The sequence below is a fragment of the Protopterus annectens genome, chromosome 1.part0 (assembly GCF_019279795.1).
Source record: "Protopterus annectens isolate FY-2018-M chromosome 1.part0, PAN1.0, whole genome shotgun sequence".
NCBI classification, from domain to species: domain Eukaryota; kingdom Metazoa; phylum Chordata; order Ceratodontiformes; family Protopteridae; genus Protopterus; species Protopterus annectens.
The window spans coordinates 358,153,545-358,173,626 of NC_056725.1; the positions used below are offsets into that span (position 1 = coordinate 358,153,545).

The window sequence follows — 20,082 nt, forward strand, 5'->3', positions numbered from 1 at the left end:
CCCTCAGAGGCCTGTAGGAGACAGAATACAGGGATAGGGCTTTGAGGCGGTCTGCATAGGACGTTTTACTTACACCCTCTGCTCTCTTAATGAGGAACCTCTATGGATGTTCCAGTTGTTGGATATGCCTGGTTAAGTGCATACCAAAGGGGGAATTGTACTCAATGATAGGTCTGATGAATGCTGAATACAGTGGAACAATGACTTCCTTGGACTTAGATGCCATACCTTTGTTTACAAGTTGTGCATTATAGAATGATTTCCTCACCACTGTAGACACATGATGGTCAAAGGCTAAATTACTATCTGTGTCTGTCCCCAAGTCCATGACTACTGGGTCAACTCTAAGGGATGCGTTGTCAATATGATAGTTACCAGTGGTGGATGACTTCCCAAAGGATATTATTATGCATTTCTTGGCATTTAGGTTTAGTCCATGGCACTGACACCAGTTGTTTGTGTCAGCCCCTCCTGGAGAACATTTGTGTCAGTGTGAGATTCAGTGACCGCTCCTAATTTGCAATCATTTGCGAATTTAGTCAGCCAGAGACCACTAACATTGGCCTTGACTTCTGAGAAGTAAATACCAAAAAGGAGCGCTACAAGGATTGATCCCTGATGGACTCCACTTGTGACTAGTCTCTTTGTAGAGGTGGACTCCAATTCTAACTTACTGGGTCCTGTCTATGAGCAAGTTGGCTATCCACTGGGTGTCATACTGGTTTGTACCTAATGTCAAGGTAGGCAGTGTGATTAATTTTGCCCTCATCCATTGCTTTGGTGACCTTCAAAAGAAGTCACCAGGTTGAGTAGGCAGGATCTGCCCTTGACGAAACTAAACTGGATTGGGACCAGTGTCGGGAGGTTTATTATGTCTCTGTTGATTATACCCAAGATAATTCTTTCCATGGCTTTACATATAAGATTAGTGAGATTTATGGGTCTGTAGTTTCCAGGATCTGTAGATGGCCCAACTTTGTGCAGAGGGTTGACTGTTGCCTTTTTCCATTCATGAGACATGAAACCTGTTTGGAGGCTACAGTTAAATTGTAATTCCAGGGGCCCTGATATGTCATGTTTCATGCTATTTAGAAGGCATCCTGTGATATTGTCTGGGCCCATTGATGTAGTGTTCTTGGCCTTGGAGAGAGCATTAAGGACCTGTTCTCTAGTGATAGTAGGGGGAGTTATATTTGATGACATTTCTTGAGGGAAGGTTGCGGGGGAGAGAGGGGTAAAGTTGGAGCTGAATTTATCAGCCAGGACGTTTGCTACCTCTTCTGGCTCAGTGTAGGTGGCTCCATTTCCAATGAGCTCTGCACATAATTGTGTATTGCCTTTGAGGTTGCGGTCATAGCTAAAGAATCTTAGCCAAGTATTTCACCAAATGGTTTTCTGAAAGGATGGAATACAATGTGTAATGGGTGCTTTCTGTAGTAGCTCTAGGGGGAGTAAGCAGTGTCTAAAGTGTAGCTGAGGCAAGAGGAGGGGGTGTGTTTCTTGCGTCTGTATCATAACATCGCAGATGCAAAATGTCGAACGTTCGCAAGAGCGAAAGTGCCGAAACTCAAATTCGGTATTGTGGGGGGTGTAGCCCCCCACACACCCCGCTAAATATTCCAACTCCGAGATCGCACTATAGTGAGGAAATCTTCACTGTACTGCGATCTCAAAAACTGACCCTCGACATTTCGTCACTTTTGCTGTTGTGCCGTTCGTTTTTATTTTTTGATAACATGATACAGATCCGTGTCTCTTAGAGGCCTTACTAGCCTTGCACAAGATAAGTTTGATAGCTCATCAGTTATTTTGTGACAATGTCATTTGGCAAGCAGGAGATATTCCTTCATCAGTAGAAGGGGCCCAGACCTGAAGGACTTAATTCATAGTGATGACTACTGAATTACACATGTTTTAGGGTTTGATCCTTTTCAGGAAAGAAATGAGGGATGAGAATCATCTCTTTTATAGTGGGCATGCTGTTTTGGGAAGAATACTAGTACATATATAAAACTTCAAAAGCGAAGGAGGTGACAGTATGTGTTTATATCACATTATCGAAAGATGAAAATAGCTAAAGATATTTCATGGGCCCCAAAACATCTAAACATGAAAATATCGAACCTTCAGAACAGCAAATTTTTTCCCATGGAAAAATTTCGCTGCTCTGAAACACATACACACAACATAAGCACATCAAACAAACAGCAACCACACACGCACACACACACACACACACACACACACACACACACACACACACTTCCTACATCTAATGCTACACTAAACTAAACATACACTAATATCTACCCACTTACCATAACTCAAACCCTAACCCTAAGGTCCATCACTATCGCACACTCACCTATCCCGCGCCCTAACCCTGACTTACTTAACCCACCTCTAACCCTAACATACAAACAATCGCACACTCACCTGAACCCAACCCATAACTTTCCACCACAGCGCTAAGAATAGCGAAGCCACAGAAACGCCCAACCGAATTCTTTCCTGAGGAAAGAATTTGCTGTTCTGCAGCTTCGCTATTCTTAGTGTTCTCTCAATATCAGAACATATCAAAGTTTTAATACTTCGATGTTCTGATATAGACCTGACAGTATTGGTCTGCTGAATAAGTAAGGGGGAGATGGCAAGGAAGTGCCCACTGCAGAAACACTTATTTGTAGGTTTTGCATATTTGCATAAAACTGTTTTTCCCCTCTAATATTTATGTTTAAAGTATTTGTTTACTCATTGGAATAATTCATGCACTAGGGTTTGAGATCTTAGATCTTAGTCAGATGCACAGTGCAGTTGTAGTAATGTTTTTTTTAAAGGGCATATTGCCTGATTCAAAAGCCGAAAGACACAAACAATTGCCTGATTCATAGTATTGATAGACTTGGCTATGCAGAATGCAAATAGATCCCTCAACTTCGATGGTGGTAAGTTTGTGCTGCAGCTTCACAAACCAGTGAAGCTTCCTTTTCTGAATTGCTGTTTTGTGCTGGTAGCAGAGATTGGTCTTTGGCTAATTATGATTTTCACCTTACTGTTTCTTCTTTTTGTATTGTTTTAGCAACCGCTTGGATTCTTCTGTTCCCCTTGATACAAACAAGTACTTGGCACTGGTGAAGGTTTTAAGCAAACATGGTAGACTAGATGGTAAGTCACTTTTATTCCTTTATGCTTCAGGTTTACAAATGAGGCTTCCTGCTACTGAAATAAAATTGGACTTGATACTAATGGTATATCATGTCTAGAAAAGTGCTTGAACATTTCACATACAAATTTGCATGTGAATTCAACCAGATATGCTTGGGCAGTACAGGCCATTAGTTTTAATGGCTTGGCAAGCTTGTCATTTACATTTTCACAGCTCAGTGCTTTTTGCATTTTTGCAGCTAGTTTTTATTAACATTGCCATTCTGAGTTAGTTTGAAGATCATGACTTCTGGCACAGACTGCGTATGTGCCTAAGCTAATGACTGTGTTTTTTGTCTAAGAAGGTTTGAAGGCTGAATATAAAACCAGTAAACATAACCTTGTGCCCAGAATCCTGATAAATGAGTGCAAATGTAGTAAGTCCTATGTTTGTTTTAAAGCTACATCCTTAATTTGTGTTAGGTGCTCCAACTTGTTTTAAAGTTTTAGTCTTCATATTATGTCTAAAGCTTAGCAAACAGTCTTGTAACTTGTGTAATAAACTTAAGACTAGAAGTTACATCATTTATATTTCTTAATCTATTTCAAATTTCAACAAAAAAAGCATAGTTGCCTCATTTACACATCTCTCAATAGCATTAATTTTAATATTCTACCTCAAGGTCACTGCAGCTCTTGCTACAGTTATTGATAATCCATGTTTATATATTTTTATTATAAAAAATATTCTGGTTTACAATAAAGAATGCTTTTATACAGAGTATGCACATCATTTCACTAATGCTATAATTGAGCAGAACATTATAAAATCCACTTTGTTTAATTTTATACCACAAAATGTTTACTTACTTGCATCTTCCTAATGAAGCTTAATGAACCAAATGTTTTAAAATGTAGCCGGTTGGAAGGCTTTCATTGGCTCAGCCTGAATAATTAGTATCGGCACTGCAAACAGGCCCTATCGGTATCAGACCATTAGTCTGGCTGTAAATACAGTGTAAACACATCTTAATTATCTGGCCCTGTGACAAGCCATCTGCTGGAAAAACAATAGTGTGATTTAGCAGATGTTAGCATTGAACTATAAAAGCATCCATTTAGTAAGATCTCACAGCTACAGGGCAGGCTGTGTGGGGTTACACAGAGCAGAGTGGGCGCACAGTTGTTACCTATAATTTCTACTCACAGTTGCAGAGAAATGATAAAACCATGTTATTGTGGATTTATAATTGTAGTCTCGTTTAGAAATGCAAGTAGTAATTAACTTGAAATTGGCATTATACATCAGAATTTGCATTCCTGCTGGGGTTGAAATGCTGTTTTAATAGCAGTTTGTTTTCCCTACATGAAATTACCTAAGGGCCTTTTGTGTTATTATATTGTAGATGCTATTAACATTCTAAAAGAGATGAAAGAGAAAGATGTTCCAATCAGAGATTCGACAACCACATCATTTTTCCACATTCTGAATGCAGCAGCCATACGCGGTGAAGTGGAAACAGTAAAACTATTACTTGAGTCCATCTTGACCTTGGGTTTGGCAAAACCTACTGCCAACATCTGCTCTGCACTGGTTACAGTTCATCTGGAAAAGTAAGTCTGAAAATCCCCAGGCTTTTTGGACATCACTGCACACATTCATTCAGGCTTTGAAATAAGAGTGACACGATACCCAAAAATGATTGTCTTGTTACTTTTACATTGCCAGGTGAAGTATCATACTGGAATAAGTTCACTGCTAAACAAAACATTGATTAATGCCAGTGTGTAGTGTTTGTCCATTTGAGAATTCATTGGTGTAATAGGATATCTGCATAAGTTCAGTAGTCAGAGTGACAAGAATCCACAGACCTGGGTTCAGTCCTCACTGGGTTGCATATTTTTTACTACTTTCTGTGACTTGAAGATTGTTTACCAGTGTCTAATACAGTTATAAATTATTTTCTAAGTGTGAAAGCAAAGGAATATACCCAACCTGTTAGGTTTTGAGGGTTATAAAAAAAAGGTTCTGGTGTTGGTGTTGCATTGCTGACTTCCTCTGCAGAGATCTTCATTTTTAGCATTGTTTTGTTTTGATTAAATTTTTTGTCATCAGAATTACTGTTACCTGGCAGGATTTGCTAAAATCTAGTAGCGATCATAGATGCATTTTGAAATCTTCACTAACTCTTCATCAGTGAGCATGTGTTGGATCCAGGAGGTTACTGAAATTTTGTTATGACCTTTGAATTCTTTGATTTGGATAGCTCTTATCTGTGGAAATTAGTCTTGCCCTTTTTTTTTGTGGGGAGGGGGGGTTACAGCATTTTCAGTATAGTGCTGTTGATTATTCTGTGGTTCTGAAATTGCATTGCTTTGAAAAATTACAGGGTTATGTTTCTTTGGGGAGTATGATTTGAAGTAAGGCTTTTCTTCCAGTGTCAGAATGCATTTTAACTGTCACATAGTGTGAATTGTTAGAAACCATTAAGGGCAATAATGTATTTAAATGCAGTTCAGATACATTGTCTGTATTCTAATTTGTAAATAGCAAATGAATAAATAAGTATATATTTTGCTTCTCTCCGGCACCTGTCCACCATCTAGCTAATTGCTATAAGTCTGTCCATTTGTTCGTAAACATGGGGAAAGCCTGTCATGGCACATCCCTCATCCACTTAGCAATAAAAGGATTTTGTTGTGCCTCCTTAGTCACTGTCTCTACATATTCAGCATGTCACATAAGTATAGCCCAGCAGTGGGTGCAGTGTGTGGTTGTCTGAATTGTAGTGACATAGTCCCTCAAGCAACCTTGCCCCCTCCAGTGAGCAATGGGACCCCCCCCCCAGGTCTTCAGTCTCCACTGAAGAAACATGAGGAGGAGACTTGCACAACCACATGCTGCTAATCTCTCCTCCCATTCCAGGAAAAGTACTTCCTGCCTCTCTTATTGTCATAGTTTGAGTTTTGAGAAACCAGTCAGGGTCCATTTTGTTTTCTTGCGTGTATTCTTTGATTCATGTTGCACCAGTCTTCACAGAGTGCTGTGACATTTGGTCCCTTTTGTAAGTCTCCCATTGATGGCTCTGATCCTTTATTGTGTTACTATCTAGTATATTAATGTAAGTATCCTCAGGAAATCTTCATCTTGAGTTTATAATGTGTCAGTAAGACACTATTAATAATGTTTTGTGGGGACAGTTGCCAGGCAGGTCCCTTCCACAGCATCAGACACTGATGTCCCTCCTACCAGGCTAGATAAGGTGAAGGTTACAGTTGGTTGCCTGTCAGGGGCCAAGATTTGCCAGATCACACAAGCACTTGCGTCACTTACCCCTAACTACCAGTATGACTCTGTCATAGTCCATGTGGGCATGAATGACCTGAGGTGCATCTCCTCAGACTAAATGAAGTGAGACATGATTGAGCTTTCAGAATGTGTCACAGGCAGGTATGAGCCTAGCAGTGAGCAGCATTTTGCTGTCTCCAAGGATGATGCCACAGTAGCAAGAAAATGAACGACTTTAACAACTGACTTAGTGTCATTCCAAAGGGTCCATTACTCATCAGCTTGGGAGGACATGGTTGACAGGCCATACTACTTTGCCAAGAATGGTCTTCAGTTATTGGCCAAAATATTATCCAGCTATATGGTGCTTTTTTTAGGCTTCCAACATGACAAAAGCTACTCAGGACAAGCTAAAGGTGTTACTGCTCAGTGCTAGGAGCCTCAACAAGAAACAGCACTCCCTGGAAGCACTCCTCACCCTGGATAATGCTGATGTCTGTGCTGTTACTGAAGCAAAATTCAGAGCCATGTAAAGCACCCCAGCAGTGCATGGCTATAATGCCGTTCATACATTCCAACCACCCACTGAACATGAAAGAGCAAAAGGTGGAGGTGTATCTATCTGTATAAAGAATAAGCACACCTCAAGGTTGGTCAAACAATTTAATATGCTTGAGCTACTCTTTGTCCAACTAACCATGGGAAAAATCCATTACCATGTTCTTGCTAGCTACAGGTCCCCCATCAGTAACCAGGAAACCCATACATAATACCTGAAGTTACTAGAATCACTCGCCATCCACCCCAATACCATACTCATGGGTGATTTTAACTACCCCTTTATTAATTGGGAGGTACACACGACCACCTACATGTAGGCCCAAAGATTTATTGACTTCATGAATTCAAATACCGTGGAGCAGCTAGTTTGCACTGCCACTAGGGGAACAAATATCCTAGATCTGGTGCTCTCAAATATGGGAGTGTGCTGCCCCCCATGTAATGTCCTCACTGGTGACATCAGACTTGACCCCAAAAACTTTAAGAGCTTCTCAAAGGTAAATTTCCCCCTATTAATGGTTTTCAAGCTGCCCCAAATCCAGAAAACACAGAAACCTATGCAGAGATGTACACAAAAACCTGTATGACCATATAAACAACTGCATAGATAAGGCAGTACCAGACTGAAATAAACCCAGGTTAAACTGGAAAAACAGTCCACCCTGGTATTAATAGGTTGTATAACAAAAGAAAAAATGCCTTGTTGAGATGTAAGAGGAAATGTGTACAACAGATCAAAAAGTCCCTAATTAGTCTAAACAAGTGAATCAGGGAACTAGTCAAGTCTCAGAAAGCAGACTTTGAGCTAAAAATAGCCTCCAAAGCTAAGGATAACCATAAGGCATTTTCAGTTATGTCTGCAATCTTAAGGGCAGCACCCAGCAATGTACAAAATTAGTTGTAGATGGCATCAGCTATATACAGACGGAAGATGTAGCAAATCTGCTGGTTGACAAATTCAGCTCAAATTTCACCTCCACATCACCCGCAGTTCTCCCCCCAAAAAATACCCTCCATCACTCCACAGCCAGTTATCACTAAAGAGCAGGATTTCACTGTGCTCTCTAAAGCTTTAAAGCACTGCTTCAGTGGGACCTGACGATATGCAGGTTGCCTCTTAAGTCCTGATATAACTTGTCTATCAGGCACATCAGGATCTCTGTTTAACCACAGCCTCTGGACTGACTTTGCCCAGTTAAAGTGGAGGACAGCAACAGTCATCCCTCTCCATAAAGGGGGACCATCTACTGACCCTGGAAATTACAGACCCATAAGTTTGACTAGTCTTATATGTAAGGCCATGGAAAGCGTAATCATGGACCTGATAAATAATGACACAAGAAACCTCCAAACACTGGACCCAACCAAATTTGGCAGGTCATGCCTACTGAATCTGATGGATTTCTTTGAGAAAGTCACTAAGGCCATGGATGGGGGTAAAACAGTACATACTGCCTACCTCGACATGGCCAAGATATTTGACACAATTCCCCACTCTGGTATTATAAATAAACTCACAAAACTGGGTGTAAATCCATATGTCACCAGATGGTTAGCCAGTTGGCTCATGGACAAGGGCGCATGTGGTTAAAGTGGATGAATACAGATCCAGCAAGCTCAGTGTTGGGATCAATCCCCCAATTATGTAGGTATCCTTCAGGAGGGTGTAGATCAGACATAATTTGTGCCAGAACCATGGTCTAAAACTAAATGAAAAATGCATCATTGCAGTCTCTGGGGTCTCCAAAACTGTCACAAGTCCTCCCTGAATCTAGTTCAGAGGACTGCCTTTATCAGCAAGACGATAAGTCTCCAGTATTCAATGGTTCTTGCCTCCAGAGAAAGTAGATCATTGGTTTGTTGTCTTCAGCTGAATAATCCAGGTGCAGACCCTTTTGCTAATTCTGTGCTTGATGGCAAATATTTATGCTGCCTTTTGCATGCCTCAGGTGTTGCAGTAGACCAGAGATGTGTTAGTGTCTGCAGAGTTAACATTTATGTTTGAATCTGGTTCTTTTTTTGAAACAAGCTGCTTTATTAACAGCAAACTGTGCATCCTGCTTTGCAGTATTCATTTGTGGGGTATCCTGGTTGTTGTCCCTTTTTCTTGTTTATTTCCTTTATCACTCAAATATCTACCTCAAAAATGTTTTAACACTGGGCTCACACTATTACCCCAAGTTACTCAATTTTTATTTCCACCTTCTTGTTATCCCCACAATACAGTGCTGGATATTTCATCCCATCCTAACTTTCCCTTTGTTTGTACCCACTGACTTTTACTCCCATGTTCACTTCCTTCTTTGTCTTGTCTTGTACATCCTTGCCTTGCTTGTCAGCACTCAGTTTGACATAGCAGTGATTCCACTTTTTCATTTGCAGTTTACTGGGTCTATACTGAAATGTCTTTCCTCAGTTTTTCTTTTATTTCCCCCATTAATTTACTTGCCTCCCCAATGTTTGGCTCCAAATTCATTTTCCATTTCCTTGTTATCCCTTTTTGAAAGTTATTAATATTAGCATTACCAGTGCTTTTATATGCCCACTCGCACATAATTCCTGTACCAAACTCAAATAAAAGCTTATCTTATTTACCATTCCCTCACCCATTACTTTTTGGATCAAATAAATGAAATACCTTTTAAAGTTGTCCAGTTTTCCACATTCCCAAAAGATATGGCTCCATTGCCCAATTTGATTTTGTTTGCACCTCCTATATGGCTCATTAACCTCTGGGAACATTTTATGTTGTCTCTCTGGCATATTGAAGTATTTTGCAAACATTTCCATGCAGATATTCTAAATTTTCAAGACTTCATAGCTACTTTAGTTGCCTTGCAAATTTCATGCCAGGTCTTATCTATTTCCTTTTCTGGTTGTTCTTGCGAGGTCTGAATTCACCTCCACTTCCTAGTCCATTTATCTTTAACCAGTGCCGTATATATCCTTATTAACTTTTGTATAGTTGCCTCTCCTGTGCTAGACTGCTTCCAGTAATTTTATTAGATCAGTTTTTCCAACTCCTTTTTCTCAGCCTCATATTTCACTAAGATGTCGTGTAGCCCTCTGTTTCTCAATATGTTAGCTCTTTGAAATTGAATTTTCGCAGCGGTCGAGTGGGCGTTCGAAAGACATGCATTGAATGGGCGTGCCTTTGTTGAAGGTTGGACATTGGGCTGGCAACTCGACACAATAAAAAAAAACAACTGCCAATCATTAGCGGACCGGAGTTCTGCTGTGGCGACCTCTAACCGGGAAAAGCCGAAAGACAAAGACAAACTCTACAGTTCCAGATTTCTTTTCCCTCTCACATTTGTTCCCATTAGTAAAGCATCCTCTGTCCCCCTTCAGCCCTTTGTTGTCATGTTAATTGCAAATGGCTGTTTCACTAAACCAGTAGGTAACATCTCTAATTTCCAGGCTTAATTTTCCTTGGTCTTAAGTACTTTTATTGTTTTATTGTAAATGAAACTTAGGTGGCTCTTTGCACAATCTTTAACTAGCACTTGTGACCAAATGTTCAGCCTTCCTTCCAGTGGATAATGTCTTTGTCATAACATCAAAATCTGAGGTATACCTCAAAATTGGAATGGATGGAGGTAGTGCATTAATCTGAGATGCCATTTAATCCTGAGCATTTATCTCCCCATACACACACACACATGCGTGCACACACCTCATTTTTCCACTCCTAATTCGCTCCCAAGATCCTTTGCCTGGGTCATAAATGCCTGCACTGTATACAGTATTTGTGAGACCACATTTTCACTGCCTGTAGCCTCTGCTCTATCATTTGTCATTAGCTTCTATTTTCTTATCATACTCTGAATCTTTCTTATTCACTGCTCCCATGACTCATTCAGTAACTCCTTTGAGTTGCTAGTTATTTGTATTCAAAAATAACTTTAATTTATAATGCCCGCATAAATGAGGGAATTCTTGTACCAAAGTTTGAGTTGGTGCATGGCTTTTGTTTTGGTGTAATTTATTTTATACCCTGTGATCCTTAAAGATTGCCTTAGAATGTTAAATAATTTTAGTTTTTTCACCATTAGTAATTACCATTAGTAATGTATCAAATAACATTGTCCGCAAACGTAGGTAATTTTTCCTGTCCCTTTCCATCCCCAACCCCTTTAAATATGACTGTTATTTCTTGTATGCCAATGGCTCCAAATGCAAAGCAAACCATAGTGAGGTAAATGCGCATCCCTGTTTTGTCCCTTATTTCCACCTCCAACTGGGAATTCTCCCTAATGTTTATCATTTTAGCCCCCTTGTAAATTTCTTGCAGTAATCTAATAAGGTCTATGTGAAATCCCATTTTAGGCATCATCTCTCACAAGTATGCCCAATGTACCCTGACAAATGCTTTGTTTACGTCCATTCCCAACAACTCTAAGTTTCTGCTCTCTTTTGATTCACTGTTTATCCTGTTTGACCTCAATATAATATTAAATATCTGCCCACTTTTTACTTGTGTATCTGTTTCTGATATATAACCCCCTCCTGTCTTCAGGCCTTGGAATGGGGGAAAGTTTTTACCATTCACAGTAAAAGTGTACCCTTTCCCTATCTCCTAGCATTACAGATCATGAGGCAGGATCCTGTACAAGCAGTGTGAGAAGCTCACCCCTGATACTTAAAAAAAAAAAAAAAAAAAAAAAAAGGGGGGGGGGAGGTAGCCTCTCTATAAAGAGGAGGATGGTGTCTCCATGTAAACTATTTCAGATGTGAGGAGTTGTCCATGTTCTGATTGCTTTGGGGGACATGCTGAATCTGGGACTTATTTCAGTCAAATGGCAACACTTCAGTTTTGTGATAATTCAACAAACAATGGAGTATGCAGCTGTACCCACCGTATAAGTATTGCAATCAGACATCATGGTTTTAGCCATTCATATTGCAGAAAAAGTGAGCTTACTGTCGGACATCCCGGGCTGTTCCTCAGGTCCTGTGCTGGAGCTGCGAATTAAGGGTTGTTTTCTTCAGGGTCTTCTAAGTATGGGCACCCCCTAAGATATAACTTTTTGCTATTCTGAAAGAAAAGAAAATCCCTTCTCCTCTGTTCAACAGGCCAATGTATAATTTGTGGTGAGAGCATTCACTGTCCAGTAAGAGTGGGAGATTCCTAGATACCTTCTCACATTTTTCCTCTCATTGCAACTTTCAGTGAAGAAAGAATATGTTCATCTTTGGTGCCCTAAAACAATATGGTCTCAGATTCTTAGTTTCATGAAAATGTAGGAGACCTTTCTTGTAATGAGCCAAGGCAGTCCTCCATAACTAAGAAACAGTCAGATCTGAAGTTGTCCTTTACATTCTTCCTAACGAATGGGTCTAGAATCCGGTCCTCTGATTTGACTCGGTTGCATTTACAAGACTTTGGATCTGAATCTCAAGCTCCTTCCTCTACCCATATCACGATTGGAACAAGATTGTGAATCCATTCTTGAGCATGAGTGTTTTTTTACTATTTTTCAAAATTTGGATATCTTAGAAATTTATTTTAGAGTTAGTATTCTCTACTGCTCCCTTTTACTGTTTCTAGTACTTCACTGGTATTAGGTGTTTCTTCATTTCTTACCTTCTTTTCTCCTTTGTGCCTTCTGCCATTCTTCCTGCAACTATAATTTTAGTTGTGCATTAAAAAAAAAAATTCTGTGGATTTGGAGTTAAATTTGTTTAGTGCTGACTTCATACACTGCACAGGTTTTTGTACAGTTTTGTACAATTTTTTAGCTACTGATACAGGGTTAGCATTTTGCTTTTAGCTGGTTGTTTTGTTTTTGAGTCTAATGTTTTTGTGCACAGTCTGATATCTCAAGTTTGTGGATGTGTTTGAGAAGCCTGCTTGTGGGCATATCCCCAATCCTGATGCCCACAATAAGCGCGTTAATTGCCTGGGGCCAGAACATGTCAAAACAACCTGCGAGATATGTGCCTTGTTTAACCCTGAGGCCCTTTCTGACTGATGCAATAAACTAATAATAAAAGGCTTACTTTCTGCTTCTTCATCTTCTTCTGGGACTCAAACCCCCTCTAAAATCATCAAAGATCCTAAGAATCCAAGAAACAAGCCCTCCAAAAGTCTCCTAGAGAGACTCTTCCGAGCCTGCTGAAAAATATAGAAAAACTTCAGATACGAAGTCTGTAGTGCCTTCTTGTGATCCACAGGCCCCTTTGGATCCAGCGAGTGTGATTACCATCACCAGCTCTCCTGTACTATCCATTTCCTACTCTGATCCCAGACCCTTGGATCTGATAGCCAGGATCTGATCAACGGAATTTGCTTTGAAACCTGTTTCTTCGGCTCTACCTGTTCAATTATTTCAACCCCCCTCAGAATCAGTCCAGGCCGGCATCTGTAGCCTCATCCAGATCTTCTAGCAGCTTGACTGAGGCAGATGTGGACCGAATGATGTGGAAATTCCATAGGGCTCAGATCCAGATGTTGGTCCTGCCAGGTCCATCCCCTCTCAAACCCATGAGTACACCTGCCCAACTGATACTATCTCCTTCTTTCATCCGACCCAGGGTTTTGGAGTCCCAGGATCCAAGATCTCCAAGAGGTTCAGCATTGGATCCGAGGAAGTTCCCTTCCTTGACTCCAATGGTATCCCTTACCAGTACTGCTCCGACATCTTCAGACCAGGGTGTTCTCAGATCCGAGTTTGGTGTTGACTGAGGGATTTGAGTTGACTCTTATTTTATGGGATCCTTCCCATCCTCGTGGTGCCTCACCTGTGGACAGCTCGCGTCCAATTCTCTCCAATGGGCTTGGATCTGGGGTTAGCCCCGGCCTTCCTTCCTTCAGCTGTTTTGTCTCCAAGGAAGGGGGGAGAAGTTTCCCAGGACCATCAGCTTTCCAGGTAGTAGAAAGGGTGCTCTCTCTGCATAAAGAGCCTTCCTCTCTGGTCTCTCATCCTATCCCTCATCTGATCTGAGGTCTAAGCTCATCATCTTTGCTGCTCGGGGTCAACCAGTTCTGAGAAGCCTCCACATATGTTTCCCAGAAGGATTCCCCCTTTCTTCCGACACCTCCCTCGAGCACCCCACAGAAGAGTTACCTCGAAAGAGGACATTTAAGAAGTGGCACATATACTCCCCTTTGAAGTCCGTCAGAGAAGACACCAATTCTGATGAGGGAGAAGGATCCTCCCTCCATCACCATCTGATGATGTTTCTTTCAGGGACATCCTGGAAATCCTCAAACGGAAAGGTGGCTGGTCTTCCCAGACACCTTCTTCTGAGGAATTGGTGTTCCTGGAGGCTTTTGGGAATGCCCCGTGTAGGTCTTGGGTGACCCCCACCCCACAGATGAACTTGTTGACCTGGTTTCCCACCAGGCTTGGAAGGGAACTGCACACTGTCAAGCTCATCCCCAAGCACCCGGATAAGTTTTTGGCTCACCCTTCAGACAGACCTTACTGGAGCAAGGGAATCCCAGTTGATGCAATAGTTGTAGTGTTGGCCGTTAAGAAGGAGCTAGCGAAAGAAAGCTCCACTGTCCATCCACTGAACAGGGAGTCCAGAGCGATGGACAGATTTGGAAAGTGCATTTACACCTCAGCCACATTCACACTGAGGTTGTTAAATTACCTGGCACATTTTACTCGTCTACAGGGAGATTTGATAAAGGAACTGGCAAACTTTCTCTCTCTCTCTCTCTCTCTCTCTCTCTCTCTCTCTCTCTCTCTCTCTCTCTCTCTCCCTCTCTCCCTCTCTCCCTCTCTCTCTCTCTCTCTCCCTCCTTGTCTGCAGAGGAACTCAGGAAGGTTTCTCCACAGCTGACCACCCTTTCGTCCATTGCCAATTCATTGATGAGAATGATCTCGCATACAACAGAGGGCACTTCCCAAGCAGCTGTTTCAAGCATAGCCATTAGGAGACATGCCTAGATGAGGCTATGTGACTTCGCGGAACCCTTTAAGGTGTCTTTTTTTCCCCTCAACATACCTTTTCTAGAAATCAGTGAGGTGGTAAGAAAATGTGGTTCTGGAGATCTTTGGGGCCTTTCTGTGACTTGTGCGGTGATGCTTTCTCAAGAGTCAGCGGAGGAGGAGGTCTCAATGGCAGAAGTCACCCCGGCAGAGGAGGGCCGCAAAACCAGGGCTTCAGGGGCTCCTTCTCTAATGGGCCCTGTCAACGATCCTGGAGCACTGCCCGACTGTTCACCTCTGGAGGCAGTCAGGGGATGTTTTCCCCTGCACCTGGATGCCTGGACAGGTACCATAAAATATGCATGGATACCAAGAGGTTAATACATACCCTTTTTCTCTTCCATCTCCTGTAAAAAGGAAGAAACTCCCCGATGTTCCACCCAATCAGAGGTAGTATGCAGCTTAAGAGATCTCAAAGTTGCTTCACAAAATAGTCATCCAAGAGGTCCCACCTGAACAAATAGGATTTGGAACTTACTCCCACTTCTTTTTAGTACCAAAGAAAACGGGACCCATGACAAATTCTGAATCAAAGCAATCTGAATCAGTATGTAAATAAGTCAAAGTTCTGAAGGGTTACGATTCCGTCCATCTTGCCTCTTCTGCGCAATGACGATTGGATGTGCTCTGTAGACCTCTAGGATGCGTACTATCTAGACAGGTGCTCCAGGAGACACTTGTACTTTCAGCTGGGAGCCAATCAGTACCAATTCAGAGCACTGCTGTTTGGACTCACCACAGCCCCCAGGGTGTTCACCAAATGCATGGCAGTCGTGGCAGCTCAGTTGAGACTCAAAGGATTCCAAATATTTCCCTATCTCATCGATCGGCTCTTCACAGCCCCAACCAGGCATCAACTTCTGCAAGCTAGGGATTACTTGCTTCAGATCTCCAACTCCCTAGGCATTACAATTAACCTTGCCAAGTTGAAGCTGCCTACTTTACTATGACTCAAGTGGCTCATTATCTCTTCATCACATCTTTGAGAAATCAGGTGAGGGACATATATTGTCTCATCCATCCCCTCCAGCAAAACTAGTGTTACAAAGTACGCCTTTTAAATAGCATGAAACATGACCTATCAGGGCATGTAAAATTACTATTTAACTGTAGCTTGCAAACAAGCTTTGTGCTTCATAAGTGGCGAAAGGCAACAGTCATCCCTCTGCACAAAGGTGGGCCGTTTACAGACCCCAGAAACTACAGACCCATAAGACTCACTAGTCTTATATGTAAAGCTATGGAAAGAATTTTCACAGAGATTATCAACCCAGTTTGGTTTCATTGAGGGGAGAATCATGCCTACTCAACCTGGTGGAATTCTTTGAGAAGGTCACCAAAACAATGAATGAGGGCAAAATCATTCACACTGCCTACCTTGACCTGGCCAAGGCATTTGACACAATACTCTACTTGGGCATTGTCGACAAACTTAAGAAGTTGGCTATAAACCCATAGGTCACGCAGTGGATAGCCAAGTGGCTCACAGACAGGACACAGGAAGTTAGAACTGGGGAGTCCACCTCTACAAAGAGGCCAGTCACAAGTGGAGTCCATCAGGGATCCGTCCTCGGACCACTCCTTTTTGGCATTTACTTCTCAGAAGACAAGGCCAATGTCAATGGTCTCTGGCTGACTAAATTTTCAGATTGCAAATTAGGAGCTGTCATTGAATCTCACACTGACACAAATAATCTCCAGGAGGGGTTGACACAGACAAACAACTGATGTTAGAGCCATGGACTAAAACTAAATGCCAAGAAATGTATAATAGTATCCTTTGGGAAGTAATCCATCCATGGTAACTATCATGTTGGCAACACACCCCTTAGAGTTGACACAGTAGTCAGGGACTTAGGGACACACACAGATAGTAATCTAGCCTTTGACCATCACATGTCTACCGTGGTGAGGAAATCATTCTATGTGCAACTGATAAACAAAAGTATGGCATCTAAATCCAAAGAAGTCATTGTTTCACTGTATTCAGCATTCATTAGACCTGTCATTGAGTACAGTGCCCCCTTTGGTATGTACCTAACCAGGCATATCCAACAATTGGAACATCCACAGAGGTTCCTCACTAAAAGAATACAGGGTGTAAGTAACATGACCTATGCAGACTGCCTTAAGGCCCTATCCCTGTATTCTGTCTCCTATAGGCTTTTGAGGGGAGAGCTATACCTGGCAAACAGGGCATTGTCAGACCCCACTCTAATGGACCTTCTGCATATCCACAAAGCAAACAGCACCAGAATTACCCATTCTAGAGACTTAAACCGTGCCTGTGATATAAATATGACCTGCTGGAGATATAGGTATGTATCCCAGAGACTACGCCGTCTAAGGAACATACTCCTCATCCATGTGAAGCAGAGTTCCTCCCCAACCCAATTCAAGTGCAACTTGCACAATTTGATGAGAAACCAGAAATTCATCCCTGGTTTGGCACCTATGTCTCTAGTGGACACAGGTAACCTGTAAATGGTTAATCTCCCAGGCCTATGCTTGCACTTATCAAGGGTATCAGAACTTGTCTGAGATTTGGGATGCATGGCTATGTTTAAAAAGGCCCTTGTGGTTTTTAGCCTAGGAAACACCTGTGAACCTATGAACAAGCTTGTGGGTCTGTCAGCTGCCATTCTTCTATTTCCTCTAGCAAGATTCTTTGTGTGAATCCTTCAATGGACACTGGCAGTTCAGTGGTCCATTCTTTACCAACCTCTATCATTTCTCATAAAACTTACTCCAGTTTGCAAATGTCATGTTTGCTGGTGGATCCTGTCAGATGAAAGACTGTTCTTTCTTCCTCCCCAAGTAGCCACAGTGACCATGGACGCTTCACACCTGGGGGCATTTCATGGGCTAGATGGTCTAAGGCATGTGGCCCTCTTTGGAGACCAAGTTGTACATCAGTGTCTTAGAGATGAGAGCAGTCTTTCTAATCTTGTAAGCCTTTCAGGATGTTCTTCCTCTGGGAACTGTTGCAGTCCATGCGGACAACATATCAGTAGTCTAGTACATCAGCAAACAAGGAGGAGCCCTTTCATACCCATTCTTCATAGAGGCCATGAGGGTCTAGGAATGGGCAATGTCTTCTGACAGCTTTCTTACTGCAACGCACATACTGGGGAAAACCAGAGTGCTAGCAGACAAACTCTGTAAGTCCATTCTGATTCCTCATGAGTTGTGTCTCAATTAATCACTAGCAGATATGATCTTCAGCCGTTGGGGCCAGCCTTGCTGTGACCTATTTGCTTCTCCCCACAACAAGTGCGCAAGTACTTTGCACTTCAGTCTGATCCCCTGTCCAGGGGAGTCATTGAGGGATGCTGTGATTCATAATTGGCCCATCGGTCTCCTGTACTCCTATCCCCCTCTGCTATGATTCTGAGGTTACTTCAAAAAGCAAGAAGGCTGAAGAGCTCAGTAAAAGTGATTGCCCCCTTTTAGCCTCAACAGGTTTGGTTCCCCCTTACTCTGGTCTCACTTGAGATATCCTCCATGGATACTGGAACCCACTCAGGATTTCCTATCTCATTGTCAGGAATTCAACATCATGATCTCCACACCCTCAAACTGATTGCGTGGTTTCTGCACTTCCAGTGATAGCTGTCTAGGCTCCCTTCTCCAGTCTGTGACATTATCTTAGCCTCTCAGAAAACATCCACCAAGAAAGTTTACAGAAGCAAATGAAAAAGGTTTTCTATTTGGGCTTCCAATCTGAATATCAACCCTGTTTCAGCCCCTACTTCAGCCGTTCTCCTTTTTCTCACTCTTCTACTCTTTTTAAGGAAGGGGCTAGTTTTTCTGCTGTTAAACGTCATTTGGCAGCTATATCCAACTTCCATGCCAGAATTGAATCCTCTCTGGCATCTTCCAGATTGTGAAAAGCATTCCTGAAGGGAATTTTCCTCTTCAGACCTCCAATAAAAGATCCCTCTCCTACTTGTGATTTAACAGTGGTCCTTCAAGGGTTAACTCAAAAATCTTTTGAACTGGTGAACAAATGTGATATGAAGTTTCTTTCTTGGAAGATGATATTTTTGGATTACTGATTGTATCTTGCTGATTTATTCTCTAAAAGGATTGTAGTTTGCCTCGTCCTTCTCCACTAGATCTATGGATACTACTTCTGCCTTTTCTTCAAGAACCGCCACTGCCGACATCTGCCCTGCAGTCACTTGGTCAAAGACTCGTACCTTTGTTACACATTACAAGTTAGACATTGTCTCCAGAAGGAGAGCTTCCTTTGGTTCGACAGTGCTCTGGCATGTCCTTCCTTGAGGGCCTCCTGAGAGTTACTTAGCTGGGGACTCTGACCCATTCGTGAGGAATAATGAAAAGGACAGCATCAGATTTAGAAGTTGTGTACTTATTGAGCTTACAGTTGTCTCGTACTTTTCTCCTGGCACCCATTTAGTTTGGGTCTCAGCTGCTCCACAATTCAACAATTGTGTCAGATGTTTCTGGTCATCATGGCCTTGTGAAGGGCAGAGTTTGTTGCAGACCATTAAGCAGTTTCTTAAAGGGTTCAGAATGCCCACCCTCCTTTTAGAAAATCCTTGCCTGTATAGAACTGAATTTCATGCTTGATACCCTTACTTGTCCATTATTTGAGTCACTTTGATGTCTCCTGGGAGACAGTGTTTTTGATCGATGTCATTTCTGCCTATAGTATCTGAAAGGATAACTCCCTTACATTTTGGAAACCTTATCTGGTCCATGACAAATATTTGGTGTCCTATAAAATCAACCCATATTTCCCTCTGAAAGTGTGTGTGTGTGTGTGTGTGTGTGTGTGTGTGTGTGTGTGTGTGTGTGTGTGTGTGCGCAGAAATCAGGGACAAAAGAAATAGTTAAACCATGCATGGGTACTGCCGGCTCAAGTTCTACCTGGAGTGTGCAAGAATTGCAGAATACAGAATGACCGACTCTCTCCATTGCTGAAGGGCTTGCAGTGGCTGAGTAGACACTATCCAGGTAGATTATAAAAAAAAAAAGTGAGCAAATTTGGCTTAATACAGTGAATAATGTACTTGACAATATTGCTGTTAAAGGCCGCTTCTCCTGAGATACAAGTGATTTTAATTGCATGCTTCAGTAATATTTCTGCTACAGACATTTGTGTTGCAGCCACTTGGT

At 41.9% G+C, this 20,082-nt stretch overlaps 1 protein-coding gene across 1 annotated transcript in view; it reads left to right on the plus strand.

Moving 5' to 3' along the window:
* LRPPRC (leucine rich pentatricopeptide repeat containing) overlaps positions 1-20,082 on the plus strand; it is a 1,486,422-nt gene that overhangs the window by 1,012,162 nt on the left and 454,178 nt on the right. The window contains exons 24-25 of the mRNA XM_044079460.1: positions 3,080-3,165; positions 4,551-4,758. Coding sequence (XP_043935395.1) covers positions 3,080-3,165; positions 4,551-4,758 — 294 coding nt within the window. The remainder of the gene's footprint in view (positions 1-3,079; positions 3,166-4,550; positions 4,759-20,082) is intronic.